General features: G+C 40.3%; 2 protein-coding genes across 6 annotated transcripts in view; both read left to right on the forward strand.

Annotated features, from left to right (window-relative positions):
• The window catches only part of Con (Connectin), a 151,387-nt gene that overhangs the window by 63,591 nt on the left and 65,966 nt on the right, over positions 1–21,830 (forward strand). For 4 of the 5 annotated variants that reach the window (XM_068293092.1, XM_068293090.1, XM_068293089.1 and 1 more), the window contains one exon: positions 11,904–11,952. The exons of the other annotated variant lie outside the window; for it this stretch is intronic. The gene's annotated coding sequence lies outside the window, so the exon portion shown is untranslated. The remainder of the gene's footprint in view (positions 1–11,903; positions 11,953–21,830) is intronic. 5 annotated transcript variants of the gene reach the window in all.
• Positions 3,998–4,595, forward strand: ATPsynCF6L (ATP synthase, coupling factor 6-like). The gene is made up of 2 exons (XM_068293099.1): positions 3,998–4,352; positions 4,435–4,595. Exons 1-2 carry the CDS (start codon positions 4,048–4,050, stop codon positions 4,592–4,594), a joined length of 465 nt encoding a protein of 154 aa, XP_068149200.1. The 5' UTR covers positions 3,998–4,047; the 3' UTR covers position 4,595.

Raw genomic sequence — 21,830 nt, forward strand, 5'->3', positions numbered from 1 at the left:
CTCAAAGGTCACTGGGGTTTTTCTATTTTTTTCTTTTTAACCAGCTTGAAAATGTTGATTAATCACTTTTGCCCACACGATGTTAAGTAATTCTTTAAAAACAACAGGTCGTCATTGAAGATGCTTGCTCTTGAAGATATGCGTACATACATATGTATGTATTTATGTATGTATGTATGTATGTAAGGTTGTGTGACAGAGTGTATGTCTGTGCTATATGTAACTGACGCTGAGTGGCAGGCAGTCAGTCGGCATGGAAGGTAGAGTCAGGTTTGGGGTATCCACGCCCACTCTTATCCGCACATACGTAAATTGAATTTAATGCTTTCTGCAGAGGAAAACAAATCAAGAAGAAGAAGAATAAGAATAAGAAAATGGAAGAAGGCAACGAGACAAAAACGTAGAAGGAGTCGGAAGACGAAAGAGTGAGAGAAAGAGACAAAACGAAAGAAAGTGCGAACGAGAAGTCTTCAACGACGATGAGGAAAGGAAATAAAAGCAACGCACAAAATAAATACACAGAAGTACATAAATTTAAATTATTTTTCGTGGTTTCCATCCATCCCGCGCGCCTACCATATCATCCATCCATCCATCCAGCCAGCCATCCAGTCATCCTGGCCTGCGTTTTCATTTATGCTTTTTATTTTATTATGCCCAATGCCTGTTGCCCGCATCCTTAGACATGGCGAGACGGCGATGCGGCACAATTTTGTTTGCTTTTCCTTTTTTTGTCTTGTTTTTTGTTTTTTTTGCAAACTGTAACTGTATCTCAGAATCTGCCAACTATGCGACCACCGCACACACAACACTTCGTTCTCTTTGTCGTTGTCGTTGTCCTTGGTCTCGTTATAAAGCATGTTAACTGGAATTTGACAGCTCGTAAATAATATTTCGCTTGTTTGTTTGGAAGCGGAGCAATGTCTTCCAGCAAGGCCAAAAGCGCGGACCATGGGCATTCTGTATTATTGTTGAATAGAATTTCAATTTCTAAAGCTTTTTAAATATTCAATTTGCAGAAATTTGATTCCTTGAAACGATTATAAGCATTAGAAAAACTTCTTTATCGGATACACAGTATTTGGTGAGGATATTAAGCATCAAAATTACGGAAAGGGGCAGTATAAATTTAAAAGGTCAATTTTTCATATCAAATGATGTATGTAATTGTTAAGACTTTATAGTGCATAATCTCGATATATTTTTTCTGTAAAATTTAATTTACGTGTGTATGTACATATATACCTATTGTTTATTGCATATGTACGTATATTATACCACTGTGCCTCTCTGGTCTCAGCTAACACACACTCCGATTTCCTTCCTTCCCCTCCATCTTCACGCATGTCTTGTGAAAACGAGAAACGCATTTCATTTTTAAGCTTCTGCTGCTTCGTCTCCGCCTCCTTCTCCGTTTTTACCGCCGTCGTCTTCTTCTTGTGCTGCCTTGTTTAACAATCTTTTTACATGACACATGTGGGAGGGGGCGGACGGCAATGGCGAGGGCTAGGGCAACGGGCCAGGAGCGTGGGCGTTCTTTACTCTCATTATACGAAATCTTCCTGCCACCTCATCGTCATCCTGCAGCCATCCCCGAAGTTGTTGTTGTTGGCGGCATCGAGAGTGCCAGGACGCAATGCTTATTAAATTTTCATAAGGCTCAAGCTCTTAAAAATTTCACTTTGTCGCTTTTAAGCGCAAGTGGATTAAGTCAGCGGCAACAGCGAAAGAACTTCAAAAGATGCTTTAATTAAAGCCAACCGAAATGTGCATGAAAACTGCCCACAATTCGATTGCCCGAAATGAAATGATAAAAAACACACACACACACACACACAAAAGAAGAGAAATAACCGAAAAACTGAATTAAAACTTGAGACAAAAGCATAAAACAAAATCTAGAAAAAGGAAAAAAAAAGTAAAACATCACTGAAAGCCACAAGAAGGGAGAAAACGAAAAGAAAGAAAGAAAGACTGAGCAAAACCCGCAGAAGCGCTCAACTGGAAGAAGATGATGGGCAAAAGATAGCGAAGGTCGTGGCTTTGGTAGGAGTAAGCATGGAGCATGGAGCATGGAGGGACATGTCCATAGAGTGGGGCATAGAAGAGGGGGCGATGAGGGGATATGATGTGATATGGATGGCAGATGGGCGTGGCTTCAGGCAATGCTTATGTGAAGCAGCTTGTTCGTGTGCAATGTAAACGAAACGGAGCCGATAAAAATAATATGAGAGGCAATTTCGATTTATTGACAGGTGCTCGACTTTATTGAAACGTTTAACTTGAAAATCGAAACGCGAAACGTAGAGATACACCCACGCACACACACAGACAGACAGACAGACAGACAGACAGAGAGATACAGCGAGAAAATGAAAGAGATGGAGTGTGGGGCCATCGAAAGGCCGTGATTTGTGACATATGCAAAAATTGTGCAAAGCGATAAAAATTATGTGAATTTTTGTTTTGATTTATCGATCGATTTTAGTCAAGATTTATGACCAGGAAAAAGCTCTTGAAATGATTCTCAATAAATTTAATGACGAGGGTCATTGAGAAAGTTTAGCAATTATAAGCCCAAACGAAAAACCTGTTGCCATGCGTAAGACTGAAGCCAACACACATAAATCGAAGAGTATGTATGTATGTTTATTTATTCCCAATGGACCAATGAGTTTTATGTAATTTAGTGACCATCGTGAAATTTTTGCAATAGCCCTCGTTCAGGGTAAGGCCAAGAGATTTATGGCCAGGAAGTTCTTCAGATGATTTTGAACAAATTTAATTACAATTTTACCTTAGCCTTAGTCTACATCCTGTTTCAGTCTTAAGGACACGCACTATTTGCGCAACCACTCAGGGAGAGATCACAGGGCAGGAGTCGAAAGGGGCGTCGTATGTGTGTGTGTGTGTGTGTGTGTGTTTGTACGGCAAGGGTCATAAATTCCTCTGTGCATTTAATTTTATCAAGCGGCACGTACAAACATATGGCAAATAGTTTGTTCCCACCCCCTTGACTCGTCTTGTTCCCGCCTCAGCAGTTCGCTCGCTGGCATTATTTAATAATGAAAATTGAATAGTCCTAATTCAAACTGATGACACACACAGACACAGTTTCACATATGTATGTATGCGTGAGTGTGTGTGTGTGTGCCACGTGCCACACTCTCGCACACTTGCACACCGTTTCACCTCACTCAATTGTGGTTTTCCTTTTGTCGCTTCCGTTTCCGCATAATTTTTGCAAACGGAAAACTTGTGAGCTAACAAAACATTTGTTAAAACGGAAGACGACAAACGCAGACAAAAGGGCAAAAAAGATAGAGCAAGGACACATGCGAAGAAGGACTAACTCTGCTTTTAAGCTTACATAATTTCCCAGCTACCTTAAATATCATCTACAGAGCGCTGCTCACGTACGTGGACACACACACACACACACACACACACACACACACACAAAGAAGGAGAGAGAGAGACGGCTCCGAAAAATGAGAAAAGAAAATGCCCAGAAAGTCTTTTGCCCACTTCATTTTTTCCTCAAAAGGCTGAAAACGAGACGACGACGTCGACGTCGACGGCGAAGAAAAGGTTGGAGCTTCAAAAAGGATATGCTGCTATCATCTGCACCGACCTACCTTCCCCACTGCGCCTGCCCCTACCCATACTGACTATATATTATGGCGTCGGGCGACAGTTACAACAATAAAACATTACGGATGTCTTGTCTTTCGTGGATCCGGCAGAAGCAACCAGCAACCAGCAGCACCTGTAAAAGGGCTGTAATGAACGGCATGCCTGGTATTTTCTTGTTATTTTTTCATGACGGACGCACGACGTACAGACGGCATTATCCTTGTAGTTAATGTACCAGCGTCCTTTTCACGCAGGCAACTCACGCACGCAACCCAAGAGTCGGCACAGTGACATCAAAAATATCGAGCCTACATACTGTAGTAGTACACCTTGACTGAGACTTCACATGAGAAATAGATTTAAACGGAGTATAAACAAAACTCTCTTGATATTACAACTAAACAGACAAACATGCTTAAATCACTACAATTTCTACGCCTCAAATTAACACGCTCCATATCCCTAAGGGCCCCTGTGTTGTCCAAAGATGAGATACATCGATTGTTTCTGGATAAAACTCGTGAGTATCGTATGCGTAATCCGGATGGGAAACCAAGTGAACCGACTCCCGAATATCAGGAGGAAATAAATCAGGAATTCGAACGTTTGGCTAGACACTTTGGCGGCGGTGATGATTGGCAAAATGAGATGATTAAATTTCCAAAATTTGTTATACCCAATGTAACCATTGATCCCATTTCATTGTATGATCAGAAGTAAGCATGATAACACTACCAACTATATAAAACCCAATCTAAGAGACGATAGTCATTGATTAATGCAACTTTTTAAAATTAGGGACATGCAAAAGGAGAAGAAAACGAAATGCGATGAACATCTGGGAGGAGATAAAGCTGCCGAACAGACAGAGACCGAGGCCGCGAAGAAAACAAAAGACGACGACAAGAAAAACGAAACTAAAGAAAAGAAAACAAAAGATGATAAGAAAGAAAAATAATGTGGAAGATTTAAATTTTGCATAAATGAAATCGTTTCAACCACTGTGCAAGTTGCTGTTGGTTTTGGTTGGTTGACATTCTGGTTAACAGGCAGCTGCACACAAAAAGATAATGGCACCACAATGTCCTTTATCCTTCATTTGCCTTGCTGCTGATGCTGCTGCAGGCTTGGCTTGTCTGTTATGTTCTGTTCCGTTTTGGTTTGGTTGGGTCTTGTCTGGTCTTGGCTTTGCTTGGCTTGGTGGTTGACTTGCAAATATCGCCCGCCGTTACGCATACGCACCGTGTGCCGTATGTGTAACAATGGCCGTCGCATTTAAAATTCATTAATTGAACGCATTTCCTCGCTTGCGGCTCTCGACGATCCTTTCTTCCATCCATGGCCATTGTCTGTTTGTGCTGTATTAAGCCTGCTTGCACGTCAGCTTCTCTTCCACATACCCTGTAATGATATACACTAGGATAGTTGGGTAATCGCGCAAATCAAGCAAAAACGATTAACAAATAGGTTAATGCTGCCTAGATTTGTTTTAATAGAGAAATTTTTAACTACCTGTTGAATCGAATGTTGCATTCGCACAAGCTTTAAGTATGTAAGGGGTAATTTAAAGTCGCCACCTCAATCTATCGGGCAGATTTTATCTTTTTTCTCCACATGTGTAATTGTGTGGCCGTTGGAATTGCAGCTGAGCGTTCAGGCTTTCATGCTCATTTTAAAGAAGACCAAAACTTTACATCACACTGCATAAATTAATTGAGTCTACAGACGAAGGGGCACAAGCTCATGTGTGTGTGTGGGTGTATGGGAGCAAGCCATGAAGTCAGAGTCTGCGTGCAACCACACTATCAAAAACTTCTTCAAGTTCTAACTAATGCATTTTTCATGCCCGGGTCGTCTCCAGGACTCGCAGTCGCACTTGCACTCGCACTCGCTCTCACAACTGATGCAATCGAATTAAAATTTATGACAAAACCATTAACAAAGTTGCCAGAACTACGACGAACGACCACATTGGCAGCCAGTCAAGTCCCAAAGTATCCCTCTAGCGTCTCCTCTGATTCTCTGCTGCTGAGTCTCTTCTGATAGACTTGCCGAAGCTAACGAGGTCACATGCAAAACTTTTTTTTACCAGATCTTTTCCAAATTTGAACTTTGCGTCGAGTGCGGGACAAAGTTTTTTATTTCTCTCGTTCCGTCTCTCCCATTTTTTTCTTATTCAAATAAAAGCCTTAAAATTAATCGATGGCCGCAACAATTTAAATGTCGATTGCAATTAGCCTCCAGAAAATGTGTTTCTACATGAAATTGAAATTGAAATTAAAATTAAAAGGAAACGGAAATGAAATTGCATGCAACGATTTGTGGAAATTGCCAGCAGATTTTTTCCAATTATTTCGATAATAAGTTTTGGCCCAAGGAAACATTACATTTTCTTATGATGAATCGATCAATCGATTTCTAATGAAATCAAGGAAAAGCCATTACCGCTGTAACGAAAGTGGTCCATAGTGTAACCGTTATTCATTTCGGTTGCATTCCTACTGCCCATTTTAATGTCCCTCATTGGTTCAAAGCATTTGCTGGGCATACCACAAATGTCTCTGACCTGAACAAAAGTCTAAAGCAAACTCTGTACCATGTGCTGGCATCTCAGACATCTCGATCTGTTCAAAACAAGAGCATCGCCCCAGAAGGTGAGGAAGGGGGCTTTGGCTGTGTGGGCCTCAGCGATAAAATGTTCATTTCTTGCTTTTTTTTATTGGCTGAGCGTAAGGAATTTTTATATTAATTTATTGCTGAAGGACTCCGTCTATGAGGGAGCCAAAGAGGAGAGCCCAAAGGAAGAGATTGTGAAGAGGGGTCTGGTGGAAGGTGGTAAGAGGCGGGCACGGCAATCGGTTGCCTCTTAAATTATGAATTGAATTGGCAATTGGACAGTCGAGGAACTGAAACAGAAACTGGAGTCCCGCAGGTTTGCCAATGTCGATGCCTTTGCGGCTGCTGCTGCTTCCTGTGAAGTTGCAAAAGCGTGGAAAATTCTCATATTTTTCAAAACCCCACAACCCCTCACCTATGTATATACCTTTATAAATATATAGGTATATATTTTTGCGAAGCGTTGCCGGATTCAGTTTTAATGGCTTTTTAAATGCCAACTGATAAATGGACCCAGCTGCATGACAAATGCCGTTTCCGTTTTTGCTTTTGTTGGAATTTCGCTAGCGGATTATTAACTTGTTTTCGGCGTATACTACCACCACATAGACGCCCTCATTTACAAAGTTTCTTCGTCCTTTGCCTGTTCATGAGAGAAAAAGTAAAATTGTTTATAATTGCTATGATAATTCAATTAATTTTGCACAATTTACATAAATTTTGCAATGAAAAAATGTTTTTTTTTTTTTTAAATTAAAACAATTCAAATTATATAAAAAAGTGTCGTTCAGTAACTATGTACATATGTAATGTAGAGTATTTTTTCTATCAAACATTTTTTTTTTAAGAAAATGCATAAATATTCATTTGTTTTCCATGTGAGACTTTGCGGAATAATTTTCAGTATTTTGCAGTCTTTTTCCCAAAGGCCAGACAAAAATTAAATGGCAACTTTTGCCACTCATTTCATACATTCACTTAGTAACTTCCTCCGCCTGCCATTGCCTCCTCATGGCCTATATCCTTGGGACCTTTGTGGCGTCGCCTTGTCGCTTCGATCTGCCTGGAGTAGCAGTGAGAGAGAGAGAGATACAGAGAGAGAGACGCAGAGAGAAGGAGAGAGAGAGAGACAGAGAAAAAAGAGAAGGGCAAACGGCAGAAGCTGATACTACAGCACGAGGAGTGGAAGGACATTAGACAGACAGACACAAACAGACTGAACTTTTCGCGTAATTTCACGTATTTTGTGCAAATACACTCAAATATGCCACACAATAACAACAACAACATGAGCAGGAGTGGCTGGCCAGGACCCTCGCTCAGGATGAGCGACTTGGGCAAACAAACAAACAAAACTGTATTATTTTTTTTTTTTTCCTTCTTTTTTTTTTGTCCGTTTTTCTTGCGCATTTTCTTTGCCTGCCAAGTTAGCATTATTGCTTGGTAGTTGTCAATGTCCCCACAGTGGTCTGAAATTGGCCGCTAGTGGACCTTTGAGATAAGGACAATGATGTCCTTAATTTTTGTCCGATAATTTTTATCGTAAACTCCCTTCTAAGAAGTTTTTCACCGATGATAACAAAAGCAATGCATCCATTAGACTTTATTTTTATAGCAGGGATAATTTTGCATATAGTTCACAGTATTTAAAAATGTTTTCAGGCCACTGTACCTGCGGCTGTCTCTCTTCAGGTTTTCAGTTAAGTAAGTGATAAGGGTAGGACACGCCCTCCGTTTAGCTGGGTGACAATTTCTCAGGTTTTTAAGAAAAATTAAATTTTATTTATTCATACATTATTATTTTTTGATCTGCTTTGTTTCACATAAATTAAATTTTATTTTATAAAACACATCGGAAAAATTTCTGTTGATTTTAATATCTATTTTAATTGGGTCAATCAGCCAATACTGCGACTATTGGCTGGTCGAACGAAGACAAATCACTTCCTTTGGTCATAGAGTAAATACCAAATGCCAAATACTACTTGGCCAAGAGTAAAAAGTGCCATATCATTGCCATTTGTCTGCTAACTTTCAAAAAGAGAAAAAGAAAAGTAAGCAAGTAGCTGACAGAGTGAGAGTAAGCGAGAGAGAGCAATCAATGAAGTTGCACTTTCAATAAGTAGATAACTATGTTTAGACAGGGACAGGGACGCAAGGACGAAGAGTTGGCAGTTAAATGGATTAAAACTGACTAAATGCAACGAGCAATGAAATCGGTAATAAAAGCCAAATGTTTCACTTTGATTAGCAAGCTAAAACTAAGTAAAATAAAAGCTTGTTTTGTTTTAAATTAGAAATTTTATTTTCCCATAGCGAAATCCAAAGTGAAATCAATAAACTTGGATTTAAAGCAAATTACTTTACCTGATCAATACTCTGTTTAATTTCGCCAATCACAAACTTCGTCAAACAGTTTCTCTTTAACAGTTTGTTGAATCTCTTTTCCAACAGAATCGTTCTAAAGACGCCCTTCAATATAGTACCACAGTTGAATCATATTCTATAAGCTGGCAGCGTAACATTTCAATTTGCTACAACAAATGCTCATAATTTATAAATTTTAAATCTGTGTTAACCAAACGACCTGGGCGCACACACACGCACAACTTACCAAAATGGAACAAATGGTTATAAAGGGCAGAACGGGGTGGAAGCACTTTGTGGAATGGTAAAGGTTTACCGGGTAGAAGAAGGTTTTGTCGAATGTTTTGTTGCTGATTTATTGCAGTCACAGTCAGTTTTTCATACCCTGTAGTCCAAGTTGTAAGCATCGAGTATATGTACATAAACATAAGATGCCATGAGATGTAGATGGGTCATAGCAAGTGGCGTGGTCAAACAGTTGCTCAGATTCGGCTTACGGCCAGCTTGAAGACGGTGGAAAAGAAGTGATTACGACGATCAGCGGATGGCGAAGTTCATTCGGCAATGGGTAACTCGAGATCGATGACTTTGATTTAGTATTTTTAGTTATTTTTTTTTTTTGTTTGCTATTGTCGGTCTCATCGATGCTGCTGCTGCTGCCATTGTCTGCATTTTTGGCACTGCTAACCCGATTTTCCACTTTTCGTGGAGCAAGTAGGATAAGGATGAGGATGCGGAATGCATGCATGAGGATGATGATGCTCGAGGATGAGACGGCAGCAGCACAGAAACGGTTGAATGTGTGTTTACGTTGCTATTGGTGCTGTTGCCGCTAATGTGTGGCACGTTCAAGTCGAGTCACGTCACCTTTGGCCTGGGACGTTGCATCTACGACTATCAAGACAATGGCAGCAGGAGCTGGAGCGCTAACAGAGCAGACAGGAGTAGACAGGCATCGTCGCATTGGGAAACGAGATCACGTAGTCCTTGCTCTCCAAAAGAGAGAGATTTTCTTTGCAATTTCATGCGGTGGCTATCGGAAAAACTATCTTTCAATTAAATTCTTTGCGCTTCAATTTCAATCAAAATCTCGTTTCACATTTTTCGCACATACAGCTCCTCCTTGGACTAGCCAAACACAAAAAACCACTTTTTGGCGAACTAATAACTAAATCTTTGCGCTACCACCTAACATTGTGACCTTAATTTATTTAGAAAATTGCATCGCAAATATTTTCATTGCATTGTGCGTGTATCATTTTAAGCTATTTTACATAAATTTTGGCAAGCAATAAACAAAATATTTTTGGTTCACTGAAATTTATCATGACACTGCCCGCCCACAGAGATCGGACTGTGGAAGAGGGAAGAGCATTGCCTTTTGTCGCAGTTTTCAACTTCATTTAATTTAATTTATTTTTCAGCAGCAAAACAAAATTTATGTAACAACTTTTTGTGCCTCGTTGCTCGTTGCGTTGTCATTTAAAACTAATTTGCATAAAATGAGCATCCAGTCAAGTGGTTTTTCGGTTACCTGATGGTAAATTGCTTTCACTCCACCACTCCCCAGCTACCCGCTAGCACATATGTTTCGGTCAAGTTGGCCATAAATTGCCCCTTGATGACTCTTTCTCGCTCAACTCGACAGAATTTCGATTTTGTTACGTTTTTGGTTTCACGTTACACGTCTTTTTCTTCTTTTGTGTTTTATGGCTCCTAAATTATTCAGAGTTTGTGTTCTATATATCGTGAAGTCTATAAAGCTGGGCCAACAGTAGTGACAGTGACCTTGCTCAGATCAGATAAGCGTATTTCTCTTTTGCTCAACTAAATAGACAATTTACCCTTTTATTTTACGCACTGTATTGTGCCCTCCCTACCACGGTCATACATGAAAATCAGTTTAACCATGCCGCAACCGGCGACAGGACTCGACCCGCTCCGGCAGTAGCAGCACAGCACAGCGGCATCTTCTTCGATTCACTCGAGTCCTAGATTTTGTGTGCTGTCAACAATTTTACGACTGAATTGAGAGTCGCTGCCAAATCGTTTGGGCAAGTCCCTTTTCCACAAAACAAAACAAAACAAAACCAAAAACTAAGCAAGAAAAAAAAAGGCAAACGAAAGAAGGAACACACAGAAAAGAAAATAACTATGAAAATAAATAGGGCAAAATGCTGCTGCTTGTCGTTTCAATTTCTATTAAACAGACAATTGACCAATAATGTGGACTTTCTTTCAAATGGGATTCCGCATCATATCATTCGAAATGCGAACTGTTCGATTTATGTACTTTCTACTAATATCAATCATTAATACGAACAGATGGAAATTTCGTTTGATAAACTTTATATTGGTCTTAAATGATAGTGATGTCCCTTGAACTTACTTTTGAATGTTTCGGTCCCATTCGATCTTTGTAATTGTTTCTTAATACACTTGAGGTTTCATGTATTTAGGATTTATTGTGTCTTCTTTCTTCTCATGAGTTCGTGGGCCTACAATTAAACCATATATCAGCCTAACAATAAAAAGTGTTGCCTACATTTCAGCGTTCATTTAGACATTGCAATGGCTGGTTTATGGAATTTACTTGCATTTGGCTTTAAGCTGCGACAAGGCTTATAAATTTGGAAACTAATTGAAAGCAAATGGAAAATTCGATACAAATAAACACCTTAAACATTATTGACCATTTCATTTGCAAGACAAATTTGTTTGTTCACGGCAATGGCAGCAGCAGGACCAAAGCAATGGCATAAATCATTGGCTTAGTTTATTTCGAAAGCAGAACACAAAATTCATACAAACTCAACCACTAACCGAGCCAAATTCATCCATTCAGTTTGGCATTGGCATTGGATTTTATGGCAAAGCATTTCATATTCATCCTCTCGTCGTATATCAAAAACAAATTTCGACAAAATGACCAGAGAGACGGAGAGAGACGGTTTCCCCCAATTCCCTCCACTTGCCTCCCAATACCTCTTTTTTCTGTTTTTGCGGTGGCAAAAGCATAATAAAATGCAGATAACGGCAATCAAATTTACTGGGCCTGGGAGAGAATGGCAGAGAGATGCGATCGGTGTGGCGAATTTGTGGGGCACCTTACGGGGAGGCGATGGAAAAATGGTTTTGCAAAATATATATGCATAGGTATATGTATGTACATCTTCGTCGAGTTTATAATCAAATAAAAATATTTTCAATATTTTGCAAACAAACATTGGGGCAATTAATTAATCAAATAATCCATCTTTTCGTCTCTTTCTCTCTCTTTCCAGGTAGAAATTTTCGGAACCGGAAACCGAAACTCATTTTGATTGGCTACATGTAAGGGAAGAACTTTTTTGTTTCTTAACAATTTCTGGTTATTAATTAATTTTACAGACATTTACAAGAGGTTGAAATACGTTTGGTTTCATTTTCTTTTTTAATTTTTCTTCTTTTTTGCGCTCTTGTATTTATGCTAATCAAACAGAATCCTGACCTCAGGCACAAAATGCTCGGCGAAAATCAGTAAGACAAACACAAAACAAAGCAAACGAACCAAACTGAACGAACTTCAAGACACAAATCGACCAACGAACCAACAGACCTACCAAGCGACCAAACGACCGACCCGCACGGGAAACACAAAAAAATGAAAGAAAACAACAGAGAGAGAGATAGGGGGAAGAAATCTCAGACTACTACTGGCAACGAGGGTTAACTCTAAAGAAGACCCTTGGAAGGCAGTCCAAAAGAAAGGGTCCGGGCATAAGAGTTAAACTCTTGATTGTAACTAGTTTTTGTTTATAGTTTTATAGGAGAATATGTCCCAACTTCGTTATCTGTGTGTTATATGGGGATTTTTATCGGCTTAATTGGATCAAACCAAAACCACGAGCGATGCAAATAATTAGTTCAGTGTATGATTCAGAGGAAGGTTATATTGATCATGGCAATGTGTGGCTCATTAGAAAGATTTGGTGAAGGCTTTAGGGGAGAAACTGAGAACCTTTTTGTTAGCCCTCGTTCTACATATATAGCTAGGGTTGTTCTTGTTGGGGTGGGTCAGAGAGGCAAGGATAAGCTGATACCCTCGGGGTTTCGAATGCCAGACGATAAAGGGAGGGAGCCGTAATGGTAAAGGAGGGGGAGGGAGGCACACCAGAAAGGCCGAGACGCTTGTTTATAAAAATAATTAAGAAATATTTTCATGTTTTATAACTTTTGCGCAGCAAAAACTTTTTAAATAGACAAACTTTTGTTGCCGCTGCTTGTTTACTTATAAAATGTTACGCATCCCGCTACCCCGCCGCTAACAAGCCATCCCCGTTCTCGTTCTTGTCGAAGCCGCTTGCCCTCGCCCGTATCTGATGGATACATTTGGAAAATCTCAAAACAGCTAACAACATACTTCATTATAATATTTTCACTTTTAACTTGGCTGAATTCCGCCTCCGCCGGCGTTTCCCTCTTTACCCATGTATCTCCTTGTCCTTGGCCCTCTTGGAACTCCACCTCCTCCGTCTAGCTTGTTATTGTTGTCCTTTACTGGGCGTCCGAAATGACTGTTCCCTTGACAAAATGTCTAATTTCCGTGCAGGAAAGCAAGAAATTACTTTATGGTTTGTTAATAGCGGGCGGGCGGCCCTTTGTGAAAGCATTCGCTTTTGTCGTTGTTGCTGTTGCTGGGGCAAAACGCAGCTTAAATGTTGTGACATATTTCGGTTTATTTTTTTTTCCAGAGACCCAAACCTAGCCTGCGGCCAGGTGAGAGCCATTTTGCCTATGCGCCGAAAGCTCAGAACGGAGCGCCTTGTTTAATGGAAATTTAAACGGTAACAATTACACTTCAGCCCGAGTTATTGGTAGGAATCTATTGGGATGACAGGCGGTGGGTAGCGATGGCGGTGGGACATTGCCTGTCAAGTCGATGAAACTTTCGCAGCTCTATTGAAATTTTTTGGTGGTCCCGGGGAACACCTGGTATGTGTGCTTTCGCTCGCCCCATTGTTGCACGTGCACGCTGTGGAAAAATCATCTCATGATGCTCAAGAAGGACAAAACTTTTCACTCACCTTCTTTCTGGCCTCCCGTCCCTGCCGTGCCCTAGGCACCACCACTACCGCAGCCAAAAACACTGAAGACGAAAAAGTTAAGCGACAAGAACCGAACCGAAATGATGGTGGCGCCCTGAGGCATTTCAGGAATTTTCATCATGTTGAATGCTTATGTATAAGTATTGCTGGCCCCAGGGTGCTCGGGCTAGCTCGCAGGAGTGAAGAGACTAAACAATAACATGAATATTGTATCTATATAAATTTCATTGGCCTAGACAGGCAAAAAGAGGATTATTTATGCCATTTTATGAAATGGATCCTTGTACACATGAGCCTGAGTTTAAGGCAACATCTGATAAAGCACAAAGAATTGAAATTTAAAAAAAAATACCCACACGAGTAATTGGAAGAAAATGTAGCTATAGAGTTCGTGTTTTTTTCCGGTTAGTGTATTGTTTCATTTATGTTTCTAATTTATTAGGTCATCTGCCATGAATGGATGAAACTTTCAACTGTCAGATATTGAATGATGGGCAAAAAGTGAAACATTTCCAGTTAAGAGGCTAGAAGTTCATGGACACCCTTCTTAACTTATGCTCAGAATCCATTTTCTACGCTCAATCAGAAATTGGGCAAGTCTAGACCCAAAAATAATTCCAAAGCATATGAGACAAAAGGCTATCTTTAAACTAGTAATTTTTTACTTTGCCCACAGATTTCAATAAAAAAGAAATCTGTGTGGGTGTGGCTGCTAAGTGTGTGTGTGGTTGGTCGGGGAAATATGCAAGGAGAAGCAACCGACAAAACGACGACACTCCTCCCACTCCTACCTACTTCTCCTCTCATTCCAATTATCTTTGAAGCCTTTGGCCTAATAGATCCTCTCTCTCTTCCTAACTCATTCCTATTTTTCTTTTAGTTCTATGTTATTTGTGTTATGTCTTGAAGCTGTTTTACGCTGTTGTTGTTATTGTTTTTGTCTGCGACTGTCTGCGGCCTGCATACTTTTTCTGCCCTTTATACCTTCTATCCCTCCACCTACTACACCATTTCTGTGTGTGTGTTTGTTTTTTATGTTTTTTTTTTTTTTTTTTGTATATTGCCAACTTTTTGCATTGCCATACACAAAATTCTTACTCATACACTTACAGCGGGTATTGTCATTTTATAAATAAATTTTGGGCAAACAACGGAAATGATCGATATGAAGATTCCAATCTAATTATGGCGTCTTCTTGCATTTTGCGGTTTTAATGCTTATAAAACCCGTTATCGTAAGGGTATACAATAGTTTGCTTTAGCCGGTACTGCCATCCGGTATGTTATTTTTCTGTTTTGTTTAAGGAATTTCGTTATAGCCTAAACTTGCTTTTGGTCTCCTCCATTTTTGGCCTTTTTTCTTGCTTCCATTTTTCTCCCCGTTTTTCGTCCCATTTTTTTGGTTTTGCATTTGTGTGGAGGACCCTCAAACCGCTATCCGTCCTCCTCATTGCCAATTTGCAGCCCACAACAAGCAACAGCAACGGCACCAGCAGCAACTAGTTTAGGGCCAAGAGCGTAGAAACTAATTTCTTCCCGGGTTTTCCCCCTTCGTTTTTTCTTTTCCCTTTTTTTGCTTTTGTTTCGTGTGTTGCCCGCGGCCAAGTTCGGTTTTGTGCTTTTGTTGTTTTACGGGGTTTTCTCTAGCACGCATTTTCCTACTGTTGCTCCTGTTGTTGTCGTTGTTGTTGTTGGCTTGTTAGCATGCCGCTGCTCAAATGGCATTTCCTGTTACCATTTGCTATTGTGTCGTGTCGTCGTCCTCAACCTCGTTCTCCCCGTCGCAATTTTCTCTTCTGGGCAAATAAGGAAACTTTAAAATCACAGCAAAATTGTATTTATTTAAAGCACTTTGAATCAAATTAAAGTAGCTTAGAGTATTTCTATAGTCGTATACAGATATTATCGTACTGCACCTGATCCTGCGACACCTGGTTACCATTTGCCTCCCATCACATACAATAGATGTATATTAAGATCTTTTCTTTGTTGTGTTGTGCGCGTATGTGTGGGTGTGTGTGTGTGTGTGTGTGCGTGTGGGTAAATTTCTTGTTAATTAGTTGCAGTCTCTGTTTATGCTGTGTAATTTATGGGCATCTGCTTCACTCTACCGTAAAGTTCACAGAGGCATGTGTTGTTGTGCCACGGCCAACGTCCGATCCGAAGAGAAAGTGAGAGAAGGAGAGAGAGAGAGCGTCGGTCGTGTTCAATATACAATTCACATTCAATTTCCATTTCCCAAACTTGCGGCTGTGTGACCCCTCAGGGCGCCACATGTGTTCCGCATCCCAGGCAGCAATCGGCAGTAGCCAGCATTCAGCATTCACGCAGGCAACAGGCAGCCGTAGTGCCGCACTGCCGCCGTCAAATGCAGTCAACGCAATGCATAATCAACCCCGTTGTCGGGGCGAGATGCCGACAACGTCGTCGTGCGACTGCCGTAAACAAAACATTCATCAAAATTTTATACACTCAACATGTGCCGAGGTCTAGGCTGTTGCTGCAGTTTTTTCATTTCATTCTAACCCCCCACCTACTCTACATCACTCTGAAACTGACAATATTGTTTGATACCCATGACTAAAAACAAGTCACAAGGTATGCCATCTCAAGATTACACTGTCCACAAATTTACTTGAAGGGCTGCTAGAAAAGAACGTAAAGGATATCCCCGAGTCGATAAACCGATTTCATTTCACAGTGAAGTCGTACTTTCTGTTTGTTTATTCGACTTTCAATTTCAACTGCGTTTCTTTGAAAAATCACAACTAATTAACATTGCCCCTAGGATCAACTTGAAATTATGACGGGTGTGAGAGGGGGCTGCATAGAACGGGAATCAGAAGGTGGGGAGTCAGTCCCATATTATTGAGAACTGCCAACCAGATGTACCACATGAGCATCGAAAATAGATTAATGCGAGCTAGTAACTTCCTGTTCTATGCGCTAAATGAGGCCCATCAGCAGACTCACCTTTGTGTGGTGATGTGCCTTCGGGTAATTCAAAGAGATTGACGATATGTTTTCTGTCAGATGGGGAAACGTGAATTTTTTTGGTCATAACCAATAATGTCGGCAATAGTGAGCCCCAAAAATGTGTCTTTGTTTCTAGAACCTCTTTGGTTTTTAGTTTACCAATGGAGAAATTCTTATGGAAAACATGTTTTTCTTCTTTCGTTGTTCTTGTTCACCTTATTCGAAAGTTTTCTGGTTCTGATTTTCTTTCCATGTTTCATTTTAAGAGTGTATGAGTGATATGGCAGAGAGGCAAGGAGAGGAAGAGTTAATTTCTTTAGCCTGCAGCTAATGTTTGACAAGTCATAGCAAAGCGGATCCACATCTTTATATTTCGCCATTGTCTAGCAAAAACCGTTTTTTTTTTTTTTTCTCCATCTTCTACCATTCACTATAGAAAGAAAACTTTTGTTTAATTGCCACGACTTGAATACCACCAAGCCAAAGTTGATGATGATAAAAATGAGTAATTTCTGAATTTTTTTACTCTGCAAAGCAGGTGGGCCATATCCGACTTCTCTCCGGGCTGCTCCTTCACACTATTTCGTCGAATATTAAAATCCATATATAATAGGGCTGTGTATGAGTGATAGTTCTATGTCTAGGTGATCCTCTGTTTATAGGGATACACCTGACTATCAAGCATTGACCCTCATTTCGAGATTTTATTCTTGAGAAACAGAAGGGTATAGCGATTTCGTCACTTAACCAACTAACACAGTTCTGTTTCTGTTTTCGTTTTAAGTTTTTCTTTTGTTTTCTTTTTTTGTGCAGTTGTGGTTGCATTTGCATTTGAGTTTTGCGGGCTGCCGTTGATTGTTTCCTGGCGACTGCATTTCATTCATTCATTCAACTGTCGATGAGTAAATTGTTGAAAAGTTTGCACCATTCATTCAGCGGTGGTGTTGGTGGTGGCAGGTGCCACACACACACACACACACACACACACACATACACAAATACATAGACAAACAGACTGACACACTCACACAAAGAAAGTATTTATTAAAACAAACTTGGCTCGACCTCGACTGCATCTGAATCTTCATCTTCATTGGTATTTGCCACAGAACTCATAGCAGAAGGGAGCTTGAATGAGATGGTAGTTTGGAGGGTTGTGGGGGCTGACTGAATGGCTGAAAGTTTGTAACAGTTTGTGGAGTTTGATCTGCCGTCGCCCAGGCGCATAAATGTCACTTACGCGCTTCTTGCTCCATTGTCTGCCGCCAGTCGAAGCAAATTGTAAAAGTGACAATTTCGACAGCCAACCAAAGGACACACATTGTGGTCCCGGAGCCAGAGGGGCCTCAGAGTGTGGAACAGAGAAAGTGGAGGAAGTTGGATGAGGATTGCTGAGCAATGGGTTGAAGTGGGGTGGGGTATGGAAGCAGAGAGTAAGTGCAAATTCAGTTTGTTTTAATTTCGACAGGCTGTGGTCGCTGCAGCATCAACGTCAACGCCATTGACCAAACTCTGTCAACATTGCCAAGTGTCCTGCATACCTCCTCCGGCTCCGTTTTCCTCCTGTTTCCTACTGCCTGCCTCGTGTCTCCTGCTCCTTGTTGATGCCTCTCGACTGCAGCGTCAGCTGCGATCTTTATTAAGTTTTCGCTTACTTTTCGCCAAGTGCGACAGAAAAGTTTTTGCCTTGCTTAAGTTTGCCTTCAAACAATTTTCCCTTGTTTTTCTACATTTCGGCTTTTGTTTTCTGGTAAAGATTTCACTTTACCTACCTACTCCGCCCACATATAAACACACACACACACACACGCCCTCGGCTCTCTTCACATCCAATGGCAACTTTCTTCTGTCTGGCAAGTGTCCGCTCTCTACAAAATTTGTTGTCTATAGCTTTTCGTTTTCCTTAGAATTTCCCCTTTTTCTATTTCTTTTCTCCCCCTTTTGTCTCTCTCTATCGCTCTCTTTCAGATATGCTTTCACACTGCACATTGGTTTAAGAATTTTTACAAAATTACTAAAATATGTATATGAATTTTGTTAAAAATGAAGCGAAAAACTGTTGTTGTTAGGGAGAAATTTGTTTCAAATCTTATCTTTTTGTCTTCTTTAAAGTGTTTTTGTGTCAGAACCTATAATGATAAATTTGGAGGCAAATCTTTTTAATAATTTTGTTATTCTGATCCACTGTGCGTAAGACGTTTTTACTTACTTTTATTTTTTTAGTCTTGCACATGCCAATGGAACTGGTTGGTAACTGGGTTTATTTGTTCTCTGCAGCAAATATGCTCGATTGCATTTGAGTTATTGTTCCTCGAACAGTTGACAGGCTCCGCGCCGCACAGCACTGCACCGAACCACATCACAGACAGTCCGTATAGAGCAGGAACCCCGATCCTGGTTCCAAGTCCTGAATTTCTTTGCATTTCCCTTTGCTGCATATTCAATATTTTGGTATTTATCTTGTACGACAATAAAATAAAACAAAATACACACATTGCCGCCGCTGCAGAAAGAGTGTAAGAGCAGCGCTGGGCTGGGGAACGAAAGGCGGGTGAGATATTTGTACATACGTACAGAGTACATGTGGTGCTAGAAATATGTAGGTCAGTCTCAGTGTCTCCGTCTCCATCTCGGTGTCCGTCACCGTCACCGTTACCGTCTCCGCTTCTGTCTGAGTCTGAGGACCCGCATACATGCCACAGGAATTTACATGTTTGAATTTTCTTTTAAGTCGCCTGTAAGCCGCTTCGATTTTCCATACCCTTCCTTCATCCTATGTAAGGCGAAAAGGCTATATTGGGATATGTGAGTTGTGGAATAAATCTGCTTATGGCCAGCAACTGGCGTCGTGATAGGGTATCCAAAGTCTTGTGACCCGGACTGTATCGGATTTTCCATTTTATTTCTGTCTTTACTTAAAGTTGCAGAAAAGTCTTCGCTTTTCCATTTCTGTCTGTTATTTCCAATTCACAACTATCTCAATATATGTATGTATATATGTATGTATAAGAATATATTTAATTTTTTACGTGAAAATTGTGCTGCTTGCGAATCGATAGGGAAGTGCGCACTATGTCAGCAAATCATAGACTGCAATTGTCCATCAGTTGGTGAGGTAGCAGCTGCCTCCATTGATTGGTGCACCACCAAATAGCTTGACCAATAAAAGGAACAACCCAGAATCGAAAATATTTCCAAGCTCTGGAATCTGTACAAGTCAGATGTCTTTCATTTGTAATTATCGACCAAATGGAATCTATTTATCTGCTGGAGGTAAATTCAGAGAAATATTAATGAAAAAGGATATTGGATATTCAATGTTGCGTTTGTTTAGTCTTTTCGTGTTTATTTTGTTATGTTGCTATTATTTGTGATTTGTTGCAATTTGTTGTTACAATTTGCTGTTGTTATTGCTGTAACTTTTTATCAATTTTTCAGAACGCGTCGCGTTGTGATAAAAACCGCAAATTAAATCGGTTTTTTCCTTTTTTTGGTAGTGGTAGTTTGGTGTGACGGGGGATAGATGTCTGGTGAAATTTATTTCTAGCGCGTGGCCAAAGCCACAAGGTCCCCGCTTTCGCCCCCGTTCTTACTCCCCTACCATATCCACACGGTGGACATCACACACATGTTCCACATATCCTGCGTGTCCTGCTCATAAAAATTGCCAGAGGAAAAAATACAAGCGAGCAGAAAGCGAAATAAATGCACGCCGTTGAAAATTAGAGCCAAAGCCAAATCACAGTCAGAACCAACCAAAACCATCGAGCCAGAGCCCGAGCCCGAGCCAGAGTCAGTGTCGAACCGAAATTATTCTGCGGATTTTGCGGCCTCAGCGGTTGAAAGTGGGTGGGCGGTATACGAGGTGGGAGGGGAGCGGTGGAGCGGTGGTGTGGCATGTTCACACTTTTGGCCATAAATTTCCTAGCGCCTTGTTGGCCAATAAATACACAAGACTTGTGTGCCATAAATTGGCAGCTTCGACGGCGCCTAGTTATAATTAAAGTGCCGACCGCAAAACGAATTAAATTTAATTAAATTACACAAAAATAAAATGAAAATAAAAATGACAAAAAATTAAGCAAATTTTACATTCGTAAAATGTTTGAGTCGTATTTATCACTAACTGGCTGTGATTCTCGTCCAACTCCATCTCAGTCTCTGGCTGAATTTCTTCCTTTTTTATTTTATATTTTGTACAAATTTTATTGCTAGGGAGAAAGTGGGTGAACGTTGGGAACGCTCAAGAGATCGCGCCTGGTTTATGCGTCTGCCAGACGAAGGGCTCGTAAAATCTGTGCGTGCCCCGGCAAATGGAGTACCACGAACGAACCATCAGCAAGGTTTATGTCTCGGAACTAGACGCTCTAAATGTGTGTGTGTGTGTGTTTGTGTTTGTGTGCATTTTTCTCATTATCTCGCGACCAGCAGACAAATAGATAAGCATCCCACTGTGCTCCAACATCGAAAGCCATAAACTTGGCTAACAAGTCAAGTGCAAACAAAATGCTTGCCTTTAAACTTGATTTTTCTCATTCTTTCACTATTTTCCTTTCCCCTACTCAATTGCTTTAGCCATTTTGAGTTGAACGTAAATTTTAATATATTAATTTTTCGACGATAACACGAAAACGCCCTTTAAAGTATGTTACCACCCACACACCGACCCAGCAGCTGGTAGTGAGTTAAACGAAAACTATTGGGTAAAATAAAAAGACTTTAAAACGATAAGACTCTAAAAAAATCCATTTAACGACTTAGCTCGTGGCACTATATACAGTCTACAGTCGTTACTTTGGGGGTTTGGTCAAAGAACTTTATCGTTTTTTGTTTGTTTTTCTTAATTTGAACGATCGTAACATGTTATCCTTCAATTGAACTCATGCAAAGATCTTTTATCTAAAGTCAGTGTATATATTTGACTGATTGTGGACCAACTTATATATTTTTATGACAATTGAAAATATAATTAAATTAAGAAATAAATTTAACTATGTTAACCCAAAGTTCATGCAATTCAAGAGGCCAAGTGGAGCCCTGTTCTCTGTTTTGCAATTGAAATGTTTATCAAAGAGATGCGGAGAGAGATATCCTCTACTCACAGAGAATATAATTATGTGGCAATCTTCTGAAATGACCCTCGTATGC

The sequence above is a fragment of the Drosophila tropicalis genome, unplaced genomic scaffold, assembly GCF_018151085.1.
Source record: "Drosophila tropicalis isolate 14030-0801.00 unplaced genomic scaffold, ASM1815108v1 contig_694, whole genome shotgun sequence".
NCBI lineage: Eukaryota > Metazoa > Arthropoda > Insecta > Diptera > Drosophilidae > Drosophila > Drosophila tropicalis.

What these genes read in the sequence shown, in the direction of transcription:
- ATPsynCF6L (XM_068293099.1), top strand. Translation starts at nt 4,048, where the DNA reads ATGCTTAAATCACTACAATTTCTACGCCTCAAATTAACACGCTCCATA. An exon ending in ATTTCATTGTATGATCAGAA is followed by an intron (nt 4,353 to 4,434) that starts GTAAGCATGATA and finishes TTTTAAAATTAG; the next exon opens with GGACATGCAAAAGGAGAAGA.